The 25,538-nt window shown below is 41.4% G+C and overlaps 1 protein-coding gene across 1 annotated transcript in view; it reads right to left on the reverse strand.

Moving 5' to 3' along the window:
* HMMR (hyaluronan mediated motility receptor) overlaps positions 1–25,538 on the reverse strand; it is a gene marked incomplete in the record, with an annotated part of 1,493,987 nt that overhangs the window by 905,637 nt on the left and 562,812 nt on the right. The window contains 1 exon segment of the mRNA XM_044068985.1: positions 9,240–9,326. Coding sequence (XP_043924920.1) covers positions 9,240–9,326 — 87 coding nt within the window.

A 25,538-nucleotide genomic window follows, 5' to 3' on the forward strand; every position in this document is an offset into this window, starting at 1 on the left:
CAGTTCCATTAAGCCCTCCAAATTTCTTATTTTTTCAATATTTCCTGCCTCCCCTCTTGTAAGGCCTACAGGGGCCACGCTATTGTTATGTTTCAGGATGGGGGAATATGAGGTTTGCTGTGTGTCCAAATCCGTACCAGAAGAATCACCCCCCGATGAATCAGTACATGTGTTGCATTTTCGAAGAATGGACTTGGGACGTTTGCGTTTGGGGGTGGTGTTGGTTTTGTAATAACCACCTTCAAACCCAACATGTCTAGTATGTTGAAAGGGATGACCTTTGTCAATCTGTTTGGTCCCTTTGAAATTTTTTGAGTTTCCTATCCTTGAGTTGTTCAAAGTTAAGTAAATCTGAGCTAAGTTTGGACAATTGGGTGGAGAAAAATGGTTTGTCCTTGTATGGATTACTGTCATCACATAATTTGCTAACATTACAGATTTCCCTATCAATAATGCGCTCATAATATCTGGATAATGTTTCCACAAATTTCATGGAGCAGTTTTGTTGTATTGTTGACCATTCACTGGTTAGTTGTTCATCTAATTCAGTTACTAATGGCTGAATTTTAACTCTAAGCCCTCCGGGAGTTATCCCTTTAGCCAGATACGCTTTGAATAATTTAAGATGCCATACATTGGACCATAATGTTCTCATGTTTCTATTCAGTTGTTGAAACAGCTTTTCACGGTGGGTTTCGGGATTGTCTATGATATTGGAACTATTATCATTGGGTCGTTCACCTATTCCAACACTGCCCAAGTCTTCCTTATCAGAAGAAAGCCCAACTAAAATCCGATTTAGATCCATTATGAAAATAAAAAAAGGATATTGAATACAAGTGTGTGAAGGAGCCACACAAACTCATATGTAGCTCAGAGACAATATCAAAGATGAAACTTCATCAAATTGAATATTTAATCAAACTCAGAAGACTGGTTTACACATGTCTATTAGCCAAAGACAAATTTCAAATATAGAAAAATGAATGCAGTACCACATCCCAGTGATTAAAAAGATTATATGTGGAAACTGGGCAATAATGGCCAGTGAAACAAATCAATTATTGAATCAAAACCAAAAGTTTTGAATATGAACTCTGTCTAGATTGTTGAAAACATCCCTGACAAGAATACTCATAAATAGGTCTTGTCGGCTTGCATTGAATATATCACGTAAATATTTGTAAGCTTGACCTCTGATAGCAAAAACCTTGCCACATCCAGATCCACTTATGAATGAATACCAAATCTAGGACAATACTGGTAACTGCAATATAATGTTATCACAACAACCCTTGGCAAATAGCAATATGTTTGTAGAAAATAGAATCCAAATTTGGCTAAATAGACATGTGCAAATCAATAAGATATAACTGTCTGTAATCTACTAATGAGTCAATCAAAAAGGCCCATTATCTATTTGAATTGGAGTCCTATAGGTTGGATCAGAATAAACTAAAGTGGGGAAATTTGCTAAAATATATAATATATCACATATATATATATATATATATATATATATATATATATATATATATATATCAATCACTCAATCAACACTGTAGAATAAACTGATGAGAAGATAGGACCAATATATTTCGTGCAAAATAATACTGTGCTGTATAGTATTGTTTAGTGACCTCCCTATATAATATGATATGCATATAACTGGTCTCAATATGTCTAACAAATCCAAAATGATTCACATTATTATTATTATTAGCATCTGCAATGTAATGTATAAATTCCCAAAACTGTATCAATGAGTGACCTAAATATACTGGCCATATAAGTTGTCAATTAGGGAGATATCCAAATGTAGCCTTATTGTGTTACAGGTCCACACTACAAAATATACAGAGACAAAAAATTTTTTTTGTAGTAAGAACAGCATTGATTTAGACCATGTCAGGTATGCAATTATTATATGAATACAGTATTAATTGTCAACATGAATCATATATATGAGTCCCAAAGTTATATTAGCCCAATATCTTTAACAAAATAAGTCCAAAAAGTATTTAAACCATTTGTAAGAGATAGTCCAAAGGTTGCCTGACCGCCTTGCAGGTCCGATAAATCCTGATTGATAGAACAAAGAAATTTAGTGCTGGTATAATAACGGCCTTAGTATGAATAGTATTATTCTATCCAATCATGTAGATGTATTGCCGTTATATCAACTGAGCACACAGTCATTATTTGTCCATCAGAGTTTTTAAGACAGCCCACGGCCTTATGTATTTGTTAGATCAAGGAGTTGCCCCTTCAAACCTGCAACGGATGACAACTTTCCGTATTGGTAAATCACACTGCCACACGGTACTGAATGCTATCAGTCACCAATAGCAATAAAAAATACATGTGTTTAACAGTCCCAAACAAAACACCAAGTGGTATCTTTGCAGTGAAAAAGGTAGAAGAAATATTGTTTACATATAAAGTTCAATAAGTAATATTCATATGTCATGAACAACGGCCCATAATAATGTAACAAATGGCCGATAGTAAAATTAGTTCTGCACAAAGTTCCTGATGTTATTCAAAAGCTTTGGAACCATTTGTTGTCCATAAATATTATTTGGATATAAAAATCCACTTCGGCATGCTCACAGCCGTTTTTCCGAAAGTCGTGTGTTCACGCTATGCAGAAATTTATAAGGTTTTACAACCAGAAAAACTGCCAATGCTAAACACACTGATGCACCCTGATACACCTCCGATATCGTCCAGATGAAAGAAATATAAACTTCCAATTTAACAATATTTATATATTAGTGTAACATGAAAAACGGCCCATGATAATGTAGAAAACTCAACAAATGGCCGATAGTAAAATTAATTCTGCACCAAGTTCCTGATGTTATCCAAAAGCTTTGCAACCATTTGTTGTCCATAAATATTATTTGGATATAAGAATCCACTTAGACATACTCACAGCTGTTTTTTCGGAAGTCGTGTGTTTGCGCTATATAGAAATATGTAAGGTTTTGCAACAGGAACAAGTTGCCAATGTTAAACACACCGATAAACCTTGATACACTTCCAATATCATCCAGATGAAGGAAATATAAATTTTAGACGTGGAGCAGAGAGACTGTAGTTGGTGAAATCCTGGATTGGAAAGGCCCCGTTGGTTTCAAATGCAGCAACTAGCAAAACTGTGCTCAAAGTAATTTAAATTTGTAGACCACAGTTGTTAATTTTTAAAAGAAAGTCCTTGGATTTATACGGCAAATAATTATGTCCAGCCAAGATATAAATAAGAACTCGATACTAATGGAGAATCTGGTACAGATTCTACCCACACAGCAAACCACAGACTGCCAGCAGGAAGCAGAAATGTGCACTCAAAAGGAATTCCCCTGCACGGAAGTGATTGCACGGCTCAAAAACCCAAGGTCAACAAAAAGCAGAAGCCAGCAGCTGTGAGCTGTATAAACTAATTTAATTAGTTAAAAAATAAAAAACCACAACAACAGACTGGTTTCAGCTATGGTGTTAACCTAGCCTTCATCAGTATAAATTCCCAAAACATCTTGCGGTTCTTTTATACACATGGAAATAATTAATCAAAGTTTCATTGGTGAGCTCATAAATATTCATTAGTATACAAAATCATAAATATTCATTAAGACCAGGCTGGAAAGTCCAACTAATTTCACAATTCATTTCTTTTACATTTAGTTTGCTGTGCCAACCAGATTTATTAGATCTGTCGCCTATTTTATCAATGAGGGTAAAATGAAATTTTGCTGCAGTATGTTTAAGAGTATGTTTATACAGGGCGTTACTCATTCTCTTACATTTAACATCACTGAGGTGTTCAGAAATACGTAACTTAAGAGGTCTGGATGTTTGTCCTATGTAAAATGCATGACAAGAGGCCATATAGATGATCCAATCCGTGCTGCAATTTGCAAAAAACCTGATGTCATATATAGTACTGCAATTGCTGTTTTTAACACGTTTACAATGGCTGCAATGACCACATGGCATGCAGCCCACAAGTTTACCTCCAGAAATTAAGGTTTGGGTCATATTCTGATTAATGGCATCATGGTGATGTTTGTAGTGGCTGAAATGAGATCCAAGATTTTTCCCCCTTCTAAATTAGAACATGCAGGTCTCGGATAAATGTTGTGACAAAATGTCAGCTAGAAGGATGTTCCAGTGTTGTCTGATGGCATCAGTGACCCGAATGAGACATCAAGGGAATCAGGGCACCCCTCCCAGTCATCGATATCAGTGTCCTCTGCAAGAAACTCTTAAGTCCACCTGACTCCACTTACATGTATGATTTCGAGGTACCAAGTAATGGCCAAGCAGGATCAGAGAGTCAGATCCCAACCCCACAGTTAAAGATGGAATGAAAATTGACATCAGATCCACAGTTTTCCATAGGTTCATACTAGGCTATCTGCCCTAGGGCATTTATAAGCCTAGCCAGAATGTGTTTGGCTTTCGCCACCCATTTTAAATTTATTTTGCTATGCCCTTTTTCGAGGTTAGTATACTGTGCCTCTATCTAACAGTGACACAGAAGTGATACCCGGGGTAAACCTACGATCTCCCATCCACTCATCAAGATTTCTCTTGAAGAGAGTCAATGAGGGACTCTGCCTAACCTGGACTGGGATTTTATTCCAGAGTGAAGGGAGCCTCTGGGTTATGAATCTGTCCCTCCAGCATGTCCTATTTATTTCAGTGCTGAGGTTCAAGTCTCTCGAGCGTAGCTCGATGGGATTTGGATTTTCTGGGGTGCAGCATGTCCATTAATTCCGGGTTGGACATGGCTTTATACGTCAGGCACAGATCACCTCTGAACAGGCGGTATTGCCACTGAGTAGAGCTGGAGTTTCTTTAACCGGGCAGCATATGGCATCTGTTTGAGCCCTTTGATCCTCTTGGTGAGGTACTTTTGGGGTCTTTCCAGTTGCTGCAGGTGTCTGGTAAGGTACATCCCAAAAGGGGCATTGTACTCAATTATGGGCCTGATGAGGGATGAGTAAAGAGGCACGATGACCTCCCCTGATCTAGATGTGAATCCCTTCATGATTAGGTGGGCTATATAAAATGTTTTTCTAACCACTTTGGCCATGTAGTTGTCAAATGAGAGATTGCTATCAACTTGGGTCCCCAGGTCCCTAATTACTTCTTCTGTACTTAATGGATTTCCACCTATGTGGTAATTTGTGGGCACTTTGTTTTTGCCAAAGGGGATGACTATACACTTTTTGGCATTTAGCTTGAGGCCATGGCTCAGAAGCCAAAAAGGGAATACGACCTCTGGGACTATTCCAATATCAGAAAGGGTTTCTCCCAACTTGTTCACTTCTGGTCACGGTTTCTTTCATTTTAGGCCCAGAGTGTGCAGCCAAATACAGCATCGATAAAGATAATCTTGAAGTGCAACGCAAAGTCATACAAGCACATCCAGACAGGTCTCCTTACAGTAATGCCAGTACCTGCGGCTTGAAGCTCCTTCAGTCATGTTAGAAATTAGATGCATTGAGACACTGTAAAGAGACTGTAGGGTGTGTGTCAGAGAACCCAATGCTTTCTTGTCTTCTGCAGGTATAGACCCAGACAGGGGATGTAGAGATTTCTTTAGTCAAGTCCCTCTGAAACCCTGTGACATGTGCCAAGTAATTCAATACCCTCAAAGCAAAGGTTGCTGAAGCGCAGACCTGCTTTCCAAATTTGTCTAACACCCTAGACCCGTATTACACCATCTTCTATAAAGCTCTTTTTTGGTGGCCAGTCCCACTTCTCTATGGTAGCTATGACGAGACTCTTGCTCCAGTGTCTGTGATCTTTTGGAGAGACCAAGTACTTGTCTTGTTTGTAGCCATATCTGGCTCCTTTCATGCCCACAGAGAGATATGTCCACTAGTTCATCAGCAGGGGGACAACCCAAGATATAGCTGAGTGGGACCTGAAGGCTTTGCACACTGGCTTTTTGGGAGGGGGCATCGGTGGCCCATCTACCTGTCTCTAAAGTTAGAGAATCTTCCCAAATGAGACATCAAGGGGATCAGGGCACCCCTCCCAATCATCGATATCAGTGTCCTCTGTGAGAAACTCTTGAGAAAGTCCACATGCCTCCACTTACATGTATGATTTCGAGGTACCAAGTTGGAGAAATGTTCTGGAGAGGACTTTGAAGAGATTTTTGAGAGTCTCCTATATGGACTATCTCAAGATTCCACAGGCCTAGCTATCCCAAGTGCACTGGATGAAAAGGATCTGGACCAAGAGGTGATATTTGGGGTGCAGGTGGAACCAAGAAAGAAGTGCACTCATCTGATTGGGAGTGTGCTCTCGACTGCCTCAAATGCTGAACCACATCCTAAAATTGTTGTGGGAGTCTACACAGTCTCTCCAGGTAATTCCTGAATTCCACTCTGCTCAGTTCAGAGGCTGATGCCAGCATTGAGCCGTCTAGCTCAGACAGGAAGGGACGTCTCCAAAAACCTTGTACTTGAACTAATCTCCCTGGATCTGGCACTGATGCTTCAGCTCCAAAATCCTTCTAGCTCCAGTAAGATTGGAGCAACTCGGGTCTTAGGTGGCACCACTGTATAAAATAGCCAAATCTTTGGATCCAATGTGTACAAGCTCTGAGAGATGCTCTGATCCTTAGCTCCCAAATCACAGGAGATCAGAGTAGGAGCTACTACAGGATGAAGGGAAGAAATGCAACTCCTGAGTCGAGCAGTGGCTAGAGCCAGAAGGACCCCGCCCCCAAAGTAAATCTGGATCTTGAATTCCCTCATCTGGTACAGATCTGCTTCAGAGACACCTAGTTATCTGCACCAGCTGCAGGGAAGTAGGGGATGGAGGTCTTGACAGCCCATCAAGTTCTTTCATACAGAAATGGAGTTCTGAGCATAGGCAAGACTGGCTCAAGAGCTGTAGAGCTTTTGATCTTAACTGGATCAGCTCAAGATTCAGATCAGAAGGCTTAGAGGACTTCTATGTTTGTGCTGACGACTGATCAGGACAACGCTTTCTCAGCTCCTTGGTCTTTTTAGACCCCGTGACTTCATCCTCCTTAGACTTGTCAGGGGACTTTTTGAAAGAAGGGGAAGCTCCAGAATCAGAGTCACACGATTCTCTCACAGGGGCAAGTTGCTCCTCAAGGATAAGCTTATTTCTCTCCACAATAGGTCAGGTGGCAAAAGCAGTGCAGACAGCACACTGCATCGAAGTGAGCAGCCCCCGGGGCAGTACACATTTAGAATGTGGATCTAAGTTCGGTATATTGTAGCCACAGGCCACACACTTTAAAACCTGAAGATTTATCAGCCATAGTGAAACAGCAGCAGCAACACAAAAAGCTTCCATGTAAATTGCAGACACATGTTTGTTTAATAGAGATAGGATGCCAAAGGCGCAAGGGGAGAGAATGAAACACCCATTTATCTATATAACTATAAAAGGGATGCAAGAGTATAACTATAAGCATCTTTTGGTACCTTAATGCTTAAAGAATGAAAATGGTACATCAAGGAAAAACGTTCTCACAGTGTAATCCATACCTCAGCAAAGGAGATCCGTTTTGTATCAAAGGAGCAGGAAATGCTATCAACAGATAATGTGGGGCTTTGTACAGGGTTATGGGGAAGGAGTCTGTGCTTGAGATCCCAAGTAATGAGTGGCCGAAAATGGATCCAAAGATCCATCCACTGAGGAATGGATGGAAGACATCAGGTCTACTGTTGTGTCTTAATTTTGTTAATCACTCATTCTCTCAGTACTGTCTTTATCCTATATAGGGTCATGGTGAGGTCATAGCTTAGCCTAGCTAACAAATGAAAAGGGCAAAAAAAAACACAGTCATTGAAAGAATGCCAGTCAACTGTAAAAAGCAACCCCCCAGTGGCTAACTAGGAAGACTGATTCACCTGCTTTTATTGCTCAAAACGTAGGAGGAAAACTGTGTACTCAGTAAAAACGTACAAACAGGAAAGACATGCAAACTCTTAAAGTAAAGCATCCTAGCTTAAAAAAAAAAGAACTGGAGAACTATAAAATACTAGCCACTTGGGTAACTACGGCTACTTACAGAATACAAGCATTAATGCATTGTGCATCTTGCTTCCTAGAATACATACACCTTGCTTAAATACGTATCTTTGTAAACCTTGTGGCACTGGAATAGGATAATACAACTACTAGAACTGAACACTGGAGAACCTTTGGGTTTTATTTCAATACATTAAAACAACTTTTATAGTTTTATGCTGTGCCACTAAACACAATTACATGGTGAATTCAGACTCCAGCCACATACAAACTAAAGAGGCTTTGCCAACCAGAGTTCACATTTGTAATATACACACTCATGCACACTGTATAACTACTATGTTAGTTTAGTAAAGACTGCATTAACGCCACACAATACAATTGTGACATGCTTTTCCTCTGTTTAGAAATGTACAAAATATTTTTCCAACCCAACAATGAATATAAACACAACCAATTGATGTAAAAGAATAAGACAGTACCAGTTCATATAACGGGGTAAGGGCATTTGTGGTTTTTAAAGGATTAGAATTAATTGGTTCCTGACTGAACAGTGAAGAAATTAAGCTAAACTTTTCCAGTTTTAAGAATAGCAACTCACAGAATTATACGAAGACTGCATTAACTTCAGTACTACAATTTCCCCACATGCTAAGTGCATGCACTTTCCAATTTATCTCAGAAGCAACCTTTTGTTGGCATAATCTGTGCTTATGTTACCACCCACAGCCTCAGCCTGCATGCTACAAGTAATCACTGCAAACACTTCATTAAAGTTCTTTCTTTTTCTCAAAAAGATGTTAATCCCAATTTAACTCATGACATACTCTCAATCTAATTTTCTAAACAGCTTAATTAGCAAGCAAATGTGTGAAATGGACTAAAAACATACAACTGAAATAAGTTGAATTTTGGGTAAATAGGCAATTTCATAGGTGCACACTTCACAGATTTCTGACTGTATGTGCATGCTAAGAGAACAATTTTAATTTACAAAGGGAAAAACTACATTCTTGGGACAACTTGAGAAGTCCAAACAGCATCCAAGTACCACACTTCCTCTGAAAAGTAAACTGGAGGTCTCATCACCTCACACCTCCCAAGTGACTAAATCAAATATACAAAAGCTCACAAAGACCCAGAGGGAAAAATTAAATATGCTTACATTGGCTCATTGAAAGTGCATGTAAACTATATATGAAGCCTACCTTGATCTGTTCTCCCATACTGCACTGCAAGGTATGGATCTTGGTTTCTTCTTCCTTCTTTTTGGAATTTAACTGCAAATGCAAATCCTGGGGAAAAAAAAGGAGATAGAGAGCTAGTAATATAGTTACCCATCATTCACTTTGCCTGCTCACTTTATCCATTTCAGTGTCACAGGGTGGTTGAAGCCTGTCCCAGTACTTAGTGGACAAGGCAAAGGAAAACTAATACCACAAAGGCTACCAAATCTGTTGTGGAACAGATTCACATCTACAGGAAATTTAGAGCTTCACCATTTCACCTACTGCACGTCACTACTAGGTAAAAAGGAAAAATGGAGCACCTGGCAACAACTCACACAGAGGAAGTGTACACAGACTGCACAGAAGGAATCTTGGTCTAGCACTCAAATGTCAAAAAGAGCTGCAAGGCAACATGCGTAACATCTGAATCCAGAAGTACAAAGACAGTAAAATATTGGGCCAAAACTCTTTCTAGTACTTCAAAAAAGAACATTATTGGTTAACTAGAAAAGCACTACAACCATGTAACTTGTCCAGTGAGCAACAGAAACAATCAGCTCACACTTGTGTGCAGAACCTTTCTGCACTGGGTGAACAATAGCTGCAGAAGGGCACTCACCATAACTACATCACTGCTGTAATACTGTATACATCAGAATCAGCTTACACACTTACAGAAGATCTGCTTTCCACCTTCTCAAACAGTTGGAGATCCCCAGAGAACAGCTGCACGAACAGAAGTGAAGTAATAACATGTACTAGGCCAACATAAGTTTTACAATTACTCAAGATATCAGACAGTACAGTTGTGTACACTTACCATAAATGTGGATGTTCGAGTGTATGCACAGTTGCAGTCATTACATTTGGGTAATCTGCTGGCAGGTTGCCCTCAGTCGGCCAGAATAACCAAGTCTTGGGTCCTGCGTCAGGTGCCGTCTCCTCTTCCATGACGTCAGGAGTATAAAACATGTAGCAGACGCCATTTTAATCAGTTTTTCTTGCCCCAAATGTCAGGTGCCCCCCAAATGGAGAGCAAAAAAATTTTATATACACACACACATACACACACATATATATATATATATATATATATATATATATATATATATATATATATATATATATATATATATATATATATATAAACTGTAAATATATAAATGCACTTTAGAAACATAAAATTTACGTTCAACTAAAAGCAAATATACCACAAAGGTTTTTGAGTATAGTGAAGGAAAGAAAAGGTAAAGAAAGGGGGCTGGCGGGTGGGTAATCTGGACTGCAACAGTGAATACAGTCGAACATCTACATTTATGTTAAGTGTACACAACTGTACTATGTTCTTCGTGTTTCACTGTTGCAGTCATTACATTTGGGTAGAATCCCAAAGCTATGGATGGGAGGATGGAACTAAACAGCATTAGAAGCAGCTAGAAGGCCCTGCAGGACTACAGTGGCAAAGCCTCCACTGGATTTAGAGAAGAGAGTTAAATAATGCTTTGTGAACGTATGAATTGAGCTCCAAGCAGCAGCTTCTAGAATGTCTTTGGTAGGGACCCCTCTGAGAAAAGCTGCTGAAGTAGAGGCAGCCCTTGTGGAATGGGATCTGATCCCCTTGGGCACAGGTTGCCATGGTGCAAGTAGCAGAAATGAATGCAATGCCTTATCCATTTTGAAATATAGTCTGCTTTGATATAGCCTTCCCCTCTGATCCTGCAGCAAATGCTACCAGTAGTTGCTCAGACTTTCTTAGAGATTTTGTCCTGTTTAAGTAGAATCTTAGTTGTCTGTGCACATCCAATGAATGCAGAATCTGCTCCCCCTTGTTCTGTGGATTTGGGAAAAAAGTTGGCAGGTGAATGGTCTGGTTAAGAGCCACACTGGATACCACCTTAGGCATAAAAACAAGGATTGGTCCTGAGGGACACTGTCCGGGTAAAAAATAATGAAAGGCTCCACTGCCATGAGAGCCTGTAGTTCTGAAACCCTTCTAGCTGAAGTGACTGTAAAAAGAAAAGCTGTCTTCCAAGAAAGAAATTTTATATCCACAGTAGCTGCTGGTTCAAAAGGAGGCAGGGTGAGTTTTTCCAGCACATTGAGATCCCATGCAGGAGTTTGTGCTCTCCTGGGAAGCCTTAAATTTTTGGCCCCTCTGAGGTACTGTTTTAGCAGTGGATGAGAAAAGACGGGAGGCTCTGTATTGTAATCAGCCAAGATGGCAGAGGCATGGATTTTTATTGAAAAGATAAGCCCTTGTCAAGCATCTCAGTTAAGTATTGTAAAATCTGAGGAATATTGGGCTTTGCTGTGTCAGTTCCTTGTGCTTGGTTCCAAGCACATAATCTCTTCCATTTATCAGCATAAGATTTTCTAGTACTAGGCCTTCTGGCTTCCAAAATGACATCCATCACCGGTTTACTGAGAGATGTGGTTGGTAAAATTAGTTGATTAGCCATGCTGCAATATTCAGAGTTTGGAGCAGTGTGTGCAGAATTTGATAATTCTGCTGAGACAATAGGTGAGGTGTTTGAGGCAAGTACCACAGAGGAAGATGTGACATTCATAGGTTGGTACTAGGCTATCAGCCCTAGGGCCTATACAAGCCTAGCCATAACAATTCCCTGGCTATTTCTTCCCACACTATTTACTTCCCTGGACCCCTGTCTAGCAGGGCGACTGGTGTGATATCCCCGGGGTGAAATTCCTCTCCCATCCAATCGTCAAGGTTCCTTATGAAGAGGGCCAAAGAGGCACTCTTGCTTGACATGTTATGGGCAATCTATTCCTTTGAAGCGGGTACCAGTGTTGGCAAGGCCAGTCCGGAGCAATTAGAATCATTTTTTGGTTTTTCCTGTCTGACTTTTAGTAAGACCTTGGAGAGTAGAGGCAGAGGGGGGAAAGGCATAGACTGATGAGTTTTTGTGCAGAATTTGTCCACGTGATAATTTTGGGGAGAGGCAAATAGATCTATGTCTGGGCTTCCCCATTTCTGTGTTAACACGCTGAAGATTTGTGGATCCAGTTTCCATTCGTGCGGGTCCATAAGATTTCTGCTTAGGTCATCTGCCAGAATATTTTGCTTTCCTGGCAGGAACTGAGCTTGAAGATTTATTTGGTAAGTCAAGGCTGTGTTCCACAAGGCCATGGCTAGTCTGCAAAGGGGATAGGAATGGGTACCCCCCTGCTTGTTTATGTACCATATAACTGTGGTATTGTCCGTCTATCAGTAGTTGTCCTGGATGAAGTAAGTCCTTGAATGCTGTCAGCACATTCTGAACAGCTAGCATTTCTTTCTGGTTGATATGTAGATGCATTTGGTTTGGGCTCCATTTGCCCTGAATGCAACTCCCTGCCAGGTGGGCCCCCAAGCATAGTCTGATGCGTCTGTAGTTAGGGTTTGGGTGACAGGGGGTAGAGTAAATGACAGTCCCTTGTTTTGGTGACATGTCTCTGCCCACCAAAGAAACTCCTGTTGCAGGCAAGGAATGAGAGGAATCACTGTTTCCAGGCTGTGACCATGTTGACTCCATAAGCTTTACAGGTACCATTGAAGTTTCCTCATATGCAGTCTCGCATATGGAATTAGTAGAATGCAGGATGCCATGAACCCCAAAGCCTGCAGAATTTTCTTACAGTGACTGGGTTTTTGTTGCCATTTGTTTGAAGTATGTTGTCAATTGCATTTGTTTGTCTGGTGTGAGGTAAGCCATCTGGGCAGTTGTATTCAAGCTTGCACCCAGGAATGTAATTAGTGAGGGTACCAGTTGTGATTTCTTTTCATTTATAGTGTACCCTAGACATGCTAGAAGCCTTTTTACAAACACCAGATGTTGAAGAGTGTCCTTGTCCTCTGCCTGAATGAGGCAATCGTCCAGATAAGGATAAATTTGAATGTTTGCCTGCAAAATGCAATTACTGGTGCCAGGCACTTTGTAAAGACCCTGGGCGCAGTAGATAAGCCAAACGGCAGTGCAGAGAATTGGTAATGCAAAGAGCCTGCTTTGAAGCGGAGGTATCTTCTGCAAGATTCCCTTATTGGGATATGCAGGCATGCCTCAAGTCTAGAGTTACCAACCAGGCATTCCTGCCTAGCATAGGGAGTAGCTGTTGTAAAGTCAGCATTTTGAATTTTGGAATGTCCAGGAACCTGTTGAGAATTGATAAGTCCAGTATTGGACGCCATGATTTGTCTTTTCTGGGTACCAGGAAAAGTCTTGAATAAAATCCTTGTAATATCTGGCTGGCTTACTAGGAGCCGGAGGCAGGGAATCAGGAGTCAAGCTTGATTCCAAGAACACATCAACAATATCTAATACAGGAGGAATTGCTAAAGGCCTATGCTGAGGAAGAAGAAATCCCTAAGCCTCTTTTTTGATTCAGAGAAGTCATGAATCTCCTAGTGAAAATGTTCCCTTAAAGTATGCAAAGTCTCTCCAAAAGAGTAATCCTCAGGAAAAGAAGCAGATGGGATGGATTCCTCTGCATCAGAATCCTCATAGGGTGGAATAGATAAATTCCTGATCAGAAGAGCAATCAAGAAATGGAAACCTGATCTGAAGATTCATAATCAGTGACTTGCCTAGGCCTCTTAGCGCGGGGGGGGGGGGGGGGTTGGGAACCCCTGATCAATGTAGTTAAATCCTCAGCCATTTTGATAATTTGTTTTTTTAGGTATAGGGGCCTAAGCACATGGCTCATGTGTTGTTTTTTAGACACAGAAGTCGGTTTTGACCTGGTTTTTGTTGGAGTCAGTTTAATATAAAAATGTTGAGGCCTGAAAACAGCCTCAGAAGCCAGTGCCTGCTCAGCGGCTCTGGACCCATCCAAGGGAGAGACATCCATGGGTTCAATACTTTGCGAATCTCGTGGCATACCTGACTCCGAATGGGTCTCGGTAGAGGCCTGCAACTCAAAAGTAGAGGGTATCAGGGGCTGCGAAAGCACCTCACTGAGTACTGGAGAACTGGCGACTAGCTTAGAAGTTTCATTGTCTGTTTTGGACCTAGACGGTCTGTCTGTCTTTTTCCTTGTGTTTTTTGTGAACTCCGGTAGTCAGATTGCTGACAACATTTCTAACAGACATTTCAGGGTAGTTAAATCTTAAACCAAAATATTTAGAAGCAAAAATATACCAACGCTCAATAGTGCGTTGGTTAAATTTAGCATAAAACCGACAGCAAAGCACATTGTGATCAGGGCCTAGGTAAGGAATACAGTACAAATGAAAATCATAAGGTATTTGCTTTCCACAAGTAATGCAATTATTAACTTTTACTGACATCAGTAAGGAGCAAGAAAAAGTTTCCCAAACGGGGTACTTAGCTTTAGTTTGAAGACTTCGGTTCTGAAGCTCGAAAATGAAAATTTCAGGAGTCGGCCGACCGGCACTTGCGAACTGCTTCTGCTTCGGGAACCATGTGGCAAGAAAGACTGATTAAAATGGCATCAGCTGCATGTTTTATACCCCTGACATCATGGAAGAGGAGACAGCAACTGACGCAGGACCCAAGACTTTGTTATTCAGGCCGACTGAGGCAAACTGCCAGCAGATTACCCAAATGTAATGACTGCAACAGTGAAACATGAAGAACATCAACAGGAATACCCCAGTTATAAGTTATTGATGTTGGATACAGTGCTTAAATATCCACTCATGCCTCGACCTTTGATCTTAATCACTAAAGACAGCACTGGGGAAAAAAGAGGGGGGGGTGTGATGTGAAGTCCTTAGTATGACAGTTATGTCAATATGTGGTCTGAAACTTAAAAGGTCTGCAATAAAACTAAAGGTATGCCTTCCATATTAAAATTAGAGTCCGTGTTTAAAAGATGAAGAGAATCGACACTGACACAATGGGAAACCATCAATAAAAGGTGTAAGAAAAATGGTTAAACCAAAAAATGAAAAAGTTATAACTTGGAATTCATCAGTCATCTAAATAGGCATTTGAGGGAAAAAGCAGTGTGCATTCACAGTAATGTCCAGGTCACACTGTAGTGTACATTATGACAAATGAAAGGGTCCAACGAGATATTACCTTAAAAAGAACGAGTGCTTAGAATATTCAGAAAACTTACCATCTTTAACTGCTTTTTTTTATAGGTGTGCCAGAACCTCTAACAACTCAATACTTTTTCATTTAAATTACAGCCTGTATATTATACTAATGGCAGACATCCACAAAACCAACTTAATATCTTACTCCCGTGGTAGACCCTGACTTTCATAATCTTTGTGGCTTGATTCATAAGCCTCAACAGAAGGAATCTTGCTACATTAGCCAGGTCATCTGCTTTCAAATAATCAGGTGGAGCTTCTACCACCTCCTCAGGTTTTTTTTTTTTTTTTTTTTAAGCTGCACCAAACACCTGTGATATCTAGTTGTGACAGGTGAAACAATTGGCATGTAGATGCCTGGTAGGTGGAAGGGATTGAGATACAGCCTGACCTAGAGTAATGGTTTGGTCTGTCATGTCACGTGGCTTTAGGTACAAGCAACTTGGAGGCCTCAGGCCATTTGGAGGAGGGGGAACAGACGCTTTAATCTGGTCAATGGGAAACTTCTCAGACCAGAATCTTGGGGATCTTATCTTCCATTTTCTGACAAGAATAAAAGTCTGCAAAACTGAAGGGCTATCAGTCTCAGGAGGTGCAGAAGACAGACTGGTCCAGAATGACAGAATCATGACACGACAGCCTGCACAATCAAAGGTCCTGGCAGATAGAACAGGGGTTGAAAAAACGCATATCCACACCTAGAGACCCTAGACATGGAAGGACTTTGTCTCTCATCAACTCTGTCTTATCGTAGAACTTTGGTGGAAGGTTCCTAGTGGCCATGAGTGATGTCATAAAGGCATAGAAATGAAAGTCTTGTACCTAACATAATGCTAAATAGTTTTTCACGTCAGTCCAATATATTACATGTGGGTCCTTCAGCTGCTCATCTGATCTGACCTTGCAGCCATTACTGCTCCAGCCTTGAGCCCCTTTAAGAGTTCCTTCCCATAATGGATAGTACCTCAATTACCCAGACCTTCCCATAATGGATAGTACCTCAGTTACCCAGATCTGGTTTGACTCAGACTCAACTGCAATATAAGCACGCCTGAAATGTTAAGCCAATTCAAAGAAACCTCAAAATCTTTCAAGTCTTAAAGATCAAGGACAAGGAAGGAGTGTGTGTGTTGTCACAGATATGTAAGAATCTAAGTAAATTATGCGTTGGCATAATGGTTAAGGTTACCTCACAGACGCATGGTACAGGGCTTGATTCTCACCTTTGAGAGAAATTAGCTAGGCTTAAAAAGGCCTGCAAGGCAGCTAGTCTACTACTTGCCTACGAACTTAATGTGAGCCTATGACTTTTGTATCCTATTCATCCAGTGCAGATGTGCGAGTCAGAACCTCAAGCAACTTGAAATCCTGTGCAGCATAACGGCAGACCTTTCAGGATAAACGAAGAGATGCCCTAGAGCACTGGAAATTTAATTCAACTTGGTATTTAATGAATGTATGCAGTGAAGACCAAATGGAACTTCACAATCATCTATAGAAGAGCACCAAGGAAGGCAGTAGGAGTTGCTACTGACTCTGGTGGAATAGGCTCTATATTTGCTTTGCAGTGGCCTGATGCATGAGGTATAAAGGAATGAATAGCATTTTGGGGGGGGTCCATGAAGTGAGGCCCGAAAAGGAAAAACCAAGTCTGGGCCACAGGAGGTCTTATGGTGGACCTTGGCCTTACCACCTGATTGCTTTCTGTATGAATCTGTGCATTGGCAATCACGGCTGGGAAGGCATAAAGGATTCTGGGAGGTCAGTTAGGAAAGAGAACCACCCCACCATGACTGACCCAGAGGAGAGATTACGGCAAAGTCCTACATTTGGTGGTCTACAGAGTGGGAATAAAAAGTTATAGTAAGGAATACCTCTGATTGAAAATCTGGCAGGCTATCAATGGACTGAGGGACCACTCGTGAGGCACGAGAAGGGAACTGCTAAGTCTGTCCACAAAGCAATGAACTCCTGGAAGGCACGTTGGTATGATGGAGGCAAGAGGTCATCACCCATTGCCAAACTTTCAATGCTTTCCAAAACAGGGGTAGGAACCTGTTCCTTCCTTGATGTACCGAACTACAGTCATGTCTTGGCTGGGCAGAGAATCACACCCAGAGGAAGGTAATCCTGAAGTTCATAAAACACAGGGAGAACCACCCTCAACTCTAGGATACTGAAATGAATATGTTGACTTCAGAGTTCGAGACACTATGGACCATCCTTAAACTTTGTGTATGCCTCCTCCATAGGTTGGAGGCATTAGCCTACCACTGCTGGGGAAGGCACAAGGAAGAGCCTGAAGTGAATTACTGGAAAACCCAGCCACCATAGTAAGGGTTTCTTCAGGAATTTGATGGTCAGTTTGTAGACAGGATGCAGATGAGACCAGTGTGAATAAAACAACTACAGAATTATGTAATGAAGTATAAACTGCACCATTATAACAGACAATGCCATCAATAAAGACTCTTGACAATCAAAGCTGCTGCTTGAGTGGAGGCCTGAAGTTGAGTTTGTAGTGCCTCTTAAGGTTTGAATCACGAATGTTAGAAGGGAAACTATGGACAACACAGTGTCTACATGACACTATGAAAATAATCCTCTGAACTGGTAGGTGTGTCTATGGACTGACACAACCTAAGCAAGTAATCCCTGGCCTCTGCGCGAGAGACTCCCATTGGGGATGCAGCTTGCAGCTACTCACTCAGATACTGGTCATGGCAGACTCTTACCTGGTAACAAATGAATCTCAACTTTTACAAAATCTTGATGTGAAGACAAGAGTCTTGGAGGTCCAGTGAGCACATTCAGTATTTTCCCCAAGACAGGGCAACACAGATTGCATGGAGACCATTCTGAACTGGATTTTTCTTATGTACTTGTTTAGGCTGATGTCAAGTATGGGCTTAAGGTCATGAATCTTTTTTACAATAAACTCAAAACCCTAAGATTCTGATCTGGTGAGTCCGCTGATGGTTCTTTAACTAAGCTCTCCCTCTTTTTCTGCTATTTTGGCCCATTTGGGAGGAACACGTGGCAGCAACACTCAGGTTTGGGACGTCATTAAAAATTACATTTAGTATCCTCCAGATATTAACCCTTTCACTTATTTGTTTAGCATGACAGTCTGCCATGCAGTTGAGTAAAAGGACAGACCATCTCAGACTGCCTCCAGATTGAAGCAGTCAAGAATTTCTTAAAGGACGAAACGCAGTTGCCTGTTTGAAAACGTCCACAATAACCCAGGTTCTAAGAACCTCCTCTGCCTGAGCCTCTATCCACTAAAAGGGCCCAGCCCTGCCAGAAGATGCTTCATATTGCCAACATTAAGACTTTCTGAACCAGAGTGACTGGCTCTTTTGGTTCATGTGTGTTCTTTGAGTGACCTTGAATTTTAGTCAAATGGCACAACTTCTTGTCATCCTGCTCACACTTCTGCATCCGCTCTTCCACAAATGGACCAAAGATCTTGCCAAAAGACGCATCAGAAGATGACTGGAGAATCCCCTTCTATGAGTATTGGGCATGAAAGACTCCAATGGGGAGTGTGTGCTTCCTTTTACATGTCCTTTTTTTGGTCCATAAAGGGAGAAGTTGCCCAACTCCGCAGAGGCATCCATCTGGTGATATAGCAGTTTTGAAGTCTTTGGCTAAACTGCCCCAAGGATACACAAGGCAACAGAAAGAAAGGGGTTTATTGGGTGGAGCACATCCCAAGGAGGTCCAAGTCTCTGCTCTGTGTTGATACAATGACCATTCCTAAACATGAAAGGCTGTTCAGACTTGCACAAGATCCAAGGTAGCCACCTCAGCTGCTGGATCCATTCCCCCTGTACAGTAGATGACAGGAGCAGAAGACAGAACCCTTGAAGAGAATGTCAATGGTGTAGGGTAGGGGATTGGAATATAGACTACTCAAAAGTAGAAGTCTCCAACACCATCTGCAGAACAGCGTGAGACAGGTCCAAAGACTGTGCAAAAGCCTCAGTCTGCCTCAACCTGACAGCATCAGGGTCAAGTAAATTTGATCCAGTAATCCCAGAATTAAAGCAAGAGTTTCTGCTCTGAGATAACTGGTCTCAGGTGAAAGACTGGCCCAGATACCAACACAGCCATAAAGTGCACTAGGGAAGGATCTAGAAGTGGGGGCATACAGCCTGAACAGACTGCATTTGGAGCTGAAGATACAGCTTCAAACCGTGATCAGAGTCTTAAAGGTCCTCATCTGGTGATCCGGGTCCACTTCTGCCATGCTCTTGCATGACCTGAAAGATCCTAGCAACAATGCAGAGGGAAGTTCCAAAAGAATCCAAATGCATTTCTCTCATATGATCCTTGGGCAGTTGGTCCCTTAGATGAAGTGTCCTGGAGAAAAAGCTGCTCTATAGGCTCTGGATCTGAAAATATTTTATGTAAGAATCCAAGACATGGGTACATTTATCCTTAGTTTTCAGAGCCAAGAAGGGTCCCAAGGATCTCTTTCTAGACTTCATATTCTTATGTTTAAGGACTTTGTGCTCTGCTTTTTTGGCAAATTCTGGATTGGGCCCAACAGTCCTTTCAAAATTTATTTTTCCAGTCTGCCAAAGCTTTGGAACCAAACCACATAAAAATCTAACATTCCACTGAAAGGAGTCATTCCCCCAGCACACAACAAACAGTAGTTGTGTAAGAACTTACCATAACCATAGATGTCCATCTCTTTTCTGTTGCAGCATTCACATGAGGGAGTCGCACGCCCAAGCGACCTGACATCGACCAGTATACCAAAGTCTTTTACTACTGTAAGGTGCATGGTACATCCCATGTAGACAGCTATCAGTTGTAGGACATAAAGGTGACTTATGCGCACACCATTCTCACAACTGAAGCCCTAGGAGGAAACAGAGTATAAGGAAGAGAGTCAATACATCCAAGAATTATGATATGTGGGAAACTGGGTGGGGACAGAATACTGTAATTGAGAGATAAGGACATCTATCATTACAGTAAGTTCTTACACAACTATTCTATGTCCTTATATTCATCTGCTGCAGTATTCTTTACACTAGGGAGACTACCAAAGCTCATGTAGAGGGAGGTGAAGTTAGCAGATGAATTTTCCAGGAAGCTATGTAAGAGAGGCTCTGGCAAATCCAGCCCTAGATCTGCAGATGGAATCCAGCTTGTACCGTTTAATAAAGGTGTGGACAGAGGTCCAGGTAGTAGCCTTTAGGATAGAATGGGTGTCTAGTCCTTTGAGAAAGGCACCAGAGGAGGCCACTGCTCTGGAGGGGTGAGCTTTGACCAAGCAGGGAGGGGTTTTCCCATGGTAGGCATAGCAGAAGGTTATGGTTTTGGAAATCCAGTTAGAAATGGCTTGTTTGGACACTGGTAGTCCTAGAGTCCTGGGATGGAATAAGAAACAGCTGGTCTGATTTCCTAATCGATGTAGTTTGTGAAGGTAAAATCTGAGTTGCCTGTGCACATCAAGTGCGTGCAAATTTTCTCATTAGTGTTTTGGGGAGAAGGGAAAAAGGTTGGTAGGTGGATAGCCTGGTTTAAGGACAACTCATTAACCACTTTAGGCATAAAGGTGGAGTTGGTACGAAGGGAGAGCCTGTCTTTGTGGAAACCATCAGGGAATGGAGCTCAGAGACCCTTCTGGCAGAAGTTAGGGGTAGTAGCAAGAGTTTTCCAGGTGCAGTGTTTTAAGGAGCTAGAGGAAGCTGGCTTGAAGCTGGCTTGAAGGGTGAGAGAAGTCAGCTTCTCTACCACAAAAATGTATGCCTTACTGCAGCAAAAGGAAGGTCCCAGCAGCCAAGCACACAAAAAACAGAGGCGTAGTTGATACCTTAGTCCACGATACAAACACTTCTTTTATCTGAGACAGCAAACGTAACGTAAAGCGCATTTCGTCTCACTGATAGTGAGACTCCCTCAGACCAAGTTTTCAAGTGTAAAGCATTTCATTATATACCCTACCCAACATCCAATCAACACTCCTTAAATTAACTCATTAAATTAGTAAAAACAATTTCAACATAAGAGCTTTGCAACTAAATATCAAAACAGTACTGCAATCGTGTTTACATTCACATATCCAGATAGAACGCTTCAGTTGCCTCAACAATCCGGACATTAATACAACCACTTTAAACCTGATATTATTACAAACCTTCACTAAAACCTTTAATCCGTATTCAATTTGATGTAATTTCAAACTTTTACGGCTAAGTAAATACAGTCCGTTGCATCTAATACATCCGCTAAATGCGGTACAAATGTTTGTACTACCTGTCTATCTATACTCGGGTTGTTGCCACCATACTTTCAGTAAATAGATTATCCAAGTTGGAAACATTTTTTGTCATTTAAACGGAGATTTTACTAAGTAGTTAAGCTACTTTTGAGGTTGTTGACTAATTATTCCACTCCACCTTTTCAGTTACGGGTCTACGTAACAGAACTACGTAATACAGCCTGCATTTAAAGCAACCGTTCACTAAAATAAATGAACTCAGTTATGTCCTGTTCTTTACGAACACCCAAAACTTGGATAGCGATGTGGGCATTTCAAACCCACTGCAGTCAAATATTTTAAAATAAGAATCCATTCCAATGTTTAAAAATCTTAAACTTCTAATTGTGTTAAAATGTACACGAAACACCCCTTAAACTACAAAGACATGTAACTACACACATATAAATATACCCTTAAGAAAATGTACGCCCCAGGGAGAGAACACAGGCCTCCTGGGAGGTCTAATGTGGGGGAACCTTTGAGGAACTGTTTGGTCTCAAATCTAGAAAGTAAAAGTGGGGCAGACATGCAGAAGTGAGTATTAGATGTGCTTTTACAGATGAAAAAGCTAGGCCAGAAGTGACCAACTCAAACAGGTATGAAGGAACCAGAGGAAGATCCCTTAGTGGGTCCAAGTTGAGAAAGACATCACATTGTAATATTTCCTGGGGTCTTGCAGGACTTCAAGCACATCCTCTGAGAATAAATGCCCAAAAGTATCAGGGATCTAACACCCACACAGTCAGCTGTAGAGTTGCCAAGTGTGGGTGGATGAGGGAGCCCTAGTGTTGTAAGCCTAACTCTGTGAAATAACTTATGAGGACTGACTTCTTAGGGGCTAGAGACCAAGAGTCAGGACATAGGGGCGTGGAAGCAAAGGCATCCAGAAAGGCAGGAATAACCAGTGGGATAGCTGAAGGGCTGGGGATTTCCACCTGGAGGCCATAGAACTTCTTGCGAACATCTGACATTTGAGTGCTGTCCCACTTAAAGTGGCCCCTCATTTTTAAAAGGGTTTCGCCAAATGAGATTTCCTCCATATGAGAGTCCATCACATTAGAGTCTTCCTCAGTGGATGCATAGTCTAATGATGAAATAATTTGTGAGTAGGCTAGGGAGTCACTGTCATCATCTGATGACAGTTTTTCCTCTGAAGTAGGCTGTTGTCTGACCCTTTTTTGGGGCAAGGTAGGCCAGGGGAGGGGAAAGGTTCCCATTAGAAGGCTTCAAGGGCATCAAGGCCTTGAATAACCATTGAGCAAAATTTTGCCACTCTTTCTGAGGGTTTTGAGGTGGGGATGCATTTTTTTTTCTTCTTCTTAGCAGACACGTCTATCTGATGCAAAATCTGAGGTAAAGATGCAGGCCTGCATTCAAATATGCCCGGATCGACTTCTTCCCTCACCAAGATTTGGAATTCCCTTATGACATTCCAACAGAATAAGCCTTTGTTCCCCCTGGATATCTGTACCGGATCTCTGTTAAGCCTCTCTGGACGGGCTGGCACCTGGGTTTAAGAAGGCCTGCAAAACGGGCTCAGCCTGAGGATCCAGATCCAAAGCAAAACAAGTCTCCAAGCTATCATGTGCCTTGGGAAAGACATCCGCAGGAAGCGGCACAGCTGAGGCTTTTGGCCTTCCGCTTCATGGTACACTTGCTCATCAGCCCAGAGGAACCCTCCATTGCACCTTTGGCAAGAATTTTCAAGTGCTGGTTCTCTAGACATATTGCAAAGGAGGAAGGTCTGCTCCGAAGAGTCTTGGATGTCAGAGTAGTAGAAATAACACTTCTTATGGTCATGGTGGGGCCAAACACAAAAAAAACACACTACCTTCGTGTGAAATATGCCTTCCACAATCACACTTCCCTTTCTTGGATGACATTAACTCAAGGGAAAAGAGAGTATACCAGCAAGACAAAAGGTTCCCCAATGGAGCACTTATCTTAAATACTCTACTCTGGCACCAGTGTGATGTCCAGGACTGATGATCTGACTGGCTGCAAACAGGTTCTGAGGATGGTGCGCGCTTAAATCAACGTTATGGCCTACGTCCGACAGCTTCCTGTGTGGGACATACCATGACCCTTAAAGTAGTGAAAGACTGCGGTATAATGGTCAACATTGGGTTGCCTGGGCAGGCAACTCCCTCATGTAAAGAATACTGCAACAGATGAACATCATGGGTGTCCAAGGAGAATGATTTTATGTCCACACATGCAGCACTTATTAAATCCTCTCCTTGTCCTTACCCACCAAAAGAAATTACCACAAAGTCAACAAGATTAGAATGGACATCAACTATCCTTACAAAAATCTAGTTAAACTTTTTATTTTTGGCAAGAGGTGACCAAACTGTTTTTACAACTGATGGCAGAAAGGTCAGAGAGAAAAAGGGCTAAAGTTTAAGATACAGCATTGCTATGACTATCACAATGTCTAAGAATTAGCACTAGCTATCTCAAAATAAAAATATAAAGAAACTATGCTACATAAGTGAGGTGGATCACTTAGTTGCAGGCAAATAAGATCCACATTCTTGGGACAATAAGATCTGAGTAAATGGGGTACTACTGTGCTATGGAAGCGAAAACAGACTGGCTTGAGGCTAGTGCATTAATGCTGCTGGGTCAGATCTGACAAGTGGTTCATGATCAGATAAGGCAGGCTGAACAGGATCCAGGCATGTGCCCCTTTTTTTGTCTGGAAGGTCCTGGAAAGTACCAAGGGTGAAAACTGACACAATGCGGACAAGAGTCCATATTGTGCTCTGGACCAAGGCAGAACAAGCACCAACTGTGGAGGTCTGTGTGGAATCTGCACCTACATACAATACTGTAGTCAACCTTAACTACTTCTACATCAGTCATAATCAAAAGCAAGCATTAGCCATTTCTTCAACATTAAGCAAAAAAGGAAGATAAGAAAAAAACCTGTGGAGTACTTATTCCTCCTCCTGGAAGCAGGTAACGCAGACAGACAGTGCTGCAGAAAACGCTGTATGCAATACAGCAAGAGAAGGTCTAAAGTTGTGTTGAATAACTTGCGTCATACCACAACTGTCCTTAGCATCCAGGAAGGAAGGCCTCAGACAAACTTGGGGGAAGGGAACTGTCTGGAAGTCAGGCCAGCCAGTTTCCTGCAGGATGGAAACCAAAAGGAGGACAAAAAACACTGCAAATTATAATGAAAGTCCACAAATGCACTAGCCTGAGAAGATAAATTTATTTTTTTGCGGTTTGCCTGAAAAAACAGCCTTTGAAGGAGGGAGACTGAAGCAGAAGTATACAGAAATATTTTTGAATGCATTGGATCGAGACTCCTCTAACTACCCAGCCTCTTCCACATAGTAACTGGAAAAGAACTTCCTTATTCGATTTGTAATTTTGGGGCTTCACCACTTAACACAATAGTCTTAGAAACCTCCCCACCAAGCTACCATTAATACAGGTGGCAAAAGCAGCTGTTCAAGTGCTCTGCCTGCATATTCAGTTTGCTGGGTTATGTAGATGGCTCGAACAAATACAGGAATTAATCCAAGGTCTGCAGCAAAAGCAGACAACAGAATACCAACTTTGTTAAAATGAAAACAGAAGCATCAAAAAATTGCATTTATACAACAGATACTAAATTAAGGCAACAGCTTTGTCCAAGACCTTTAAGCATGATGAAAGAGAAATGCATTCTGAACAATTGGCTAATGCATTTAGCATTAGGAACAGGATCCATTCATGCAATCAAAACAAAAGCCTCATTAAAACTCAGCCAGTGAGAACACCATTTCATTCACTGAAGGTGCCATAAACATTAGCATCATTCATTTGTACTTGAACGCAGTACATAAAACATTGAAAATTTTATTCTCTACTAAACGTAGCTTCTAAGAAATTCACCTACCCATTCATAAAGTTCAGAACTTTATTTGCAATTTTG

The sequence above is a fragment of the Protopterus annectens genome, chromosome 4.part0, assembly GCF_019279795.1.
Source record: "Protopterus annectens isolate FY-2018-M chromosome 4.part0, PAN1.0, whole genome shotgun sequence".
In the NCBI taxonomy this organism is placed as follows: domain Eukaryota; kingdom Metazoa; phylum Chordata; order Ceratodontiformes; family Protopteridae; genus Protopterus; species Protopterus annectens.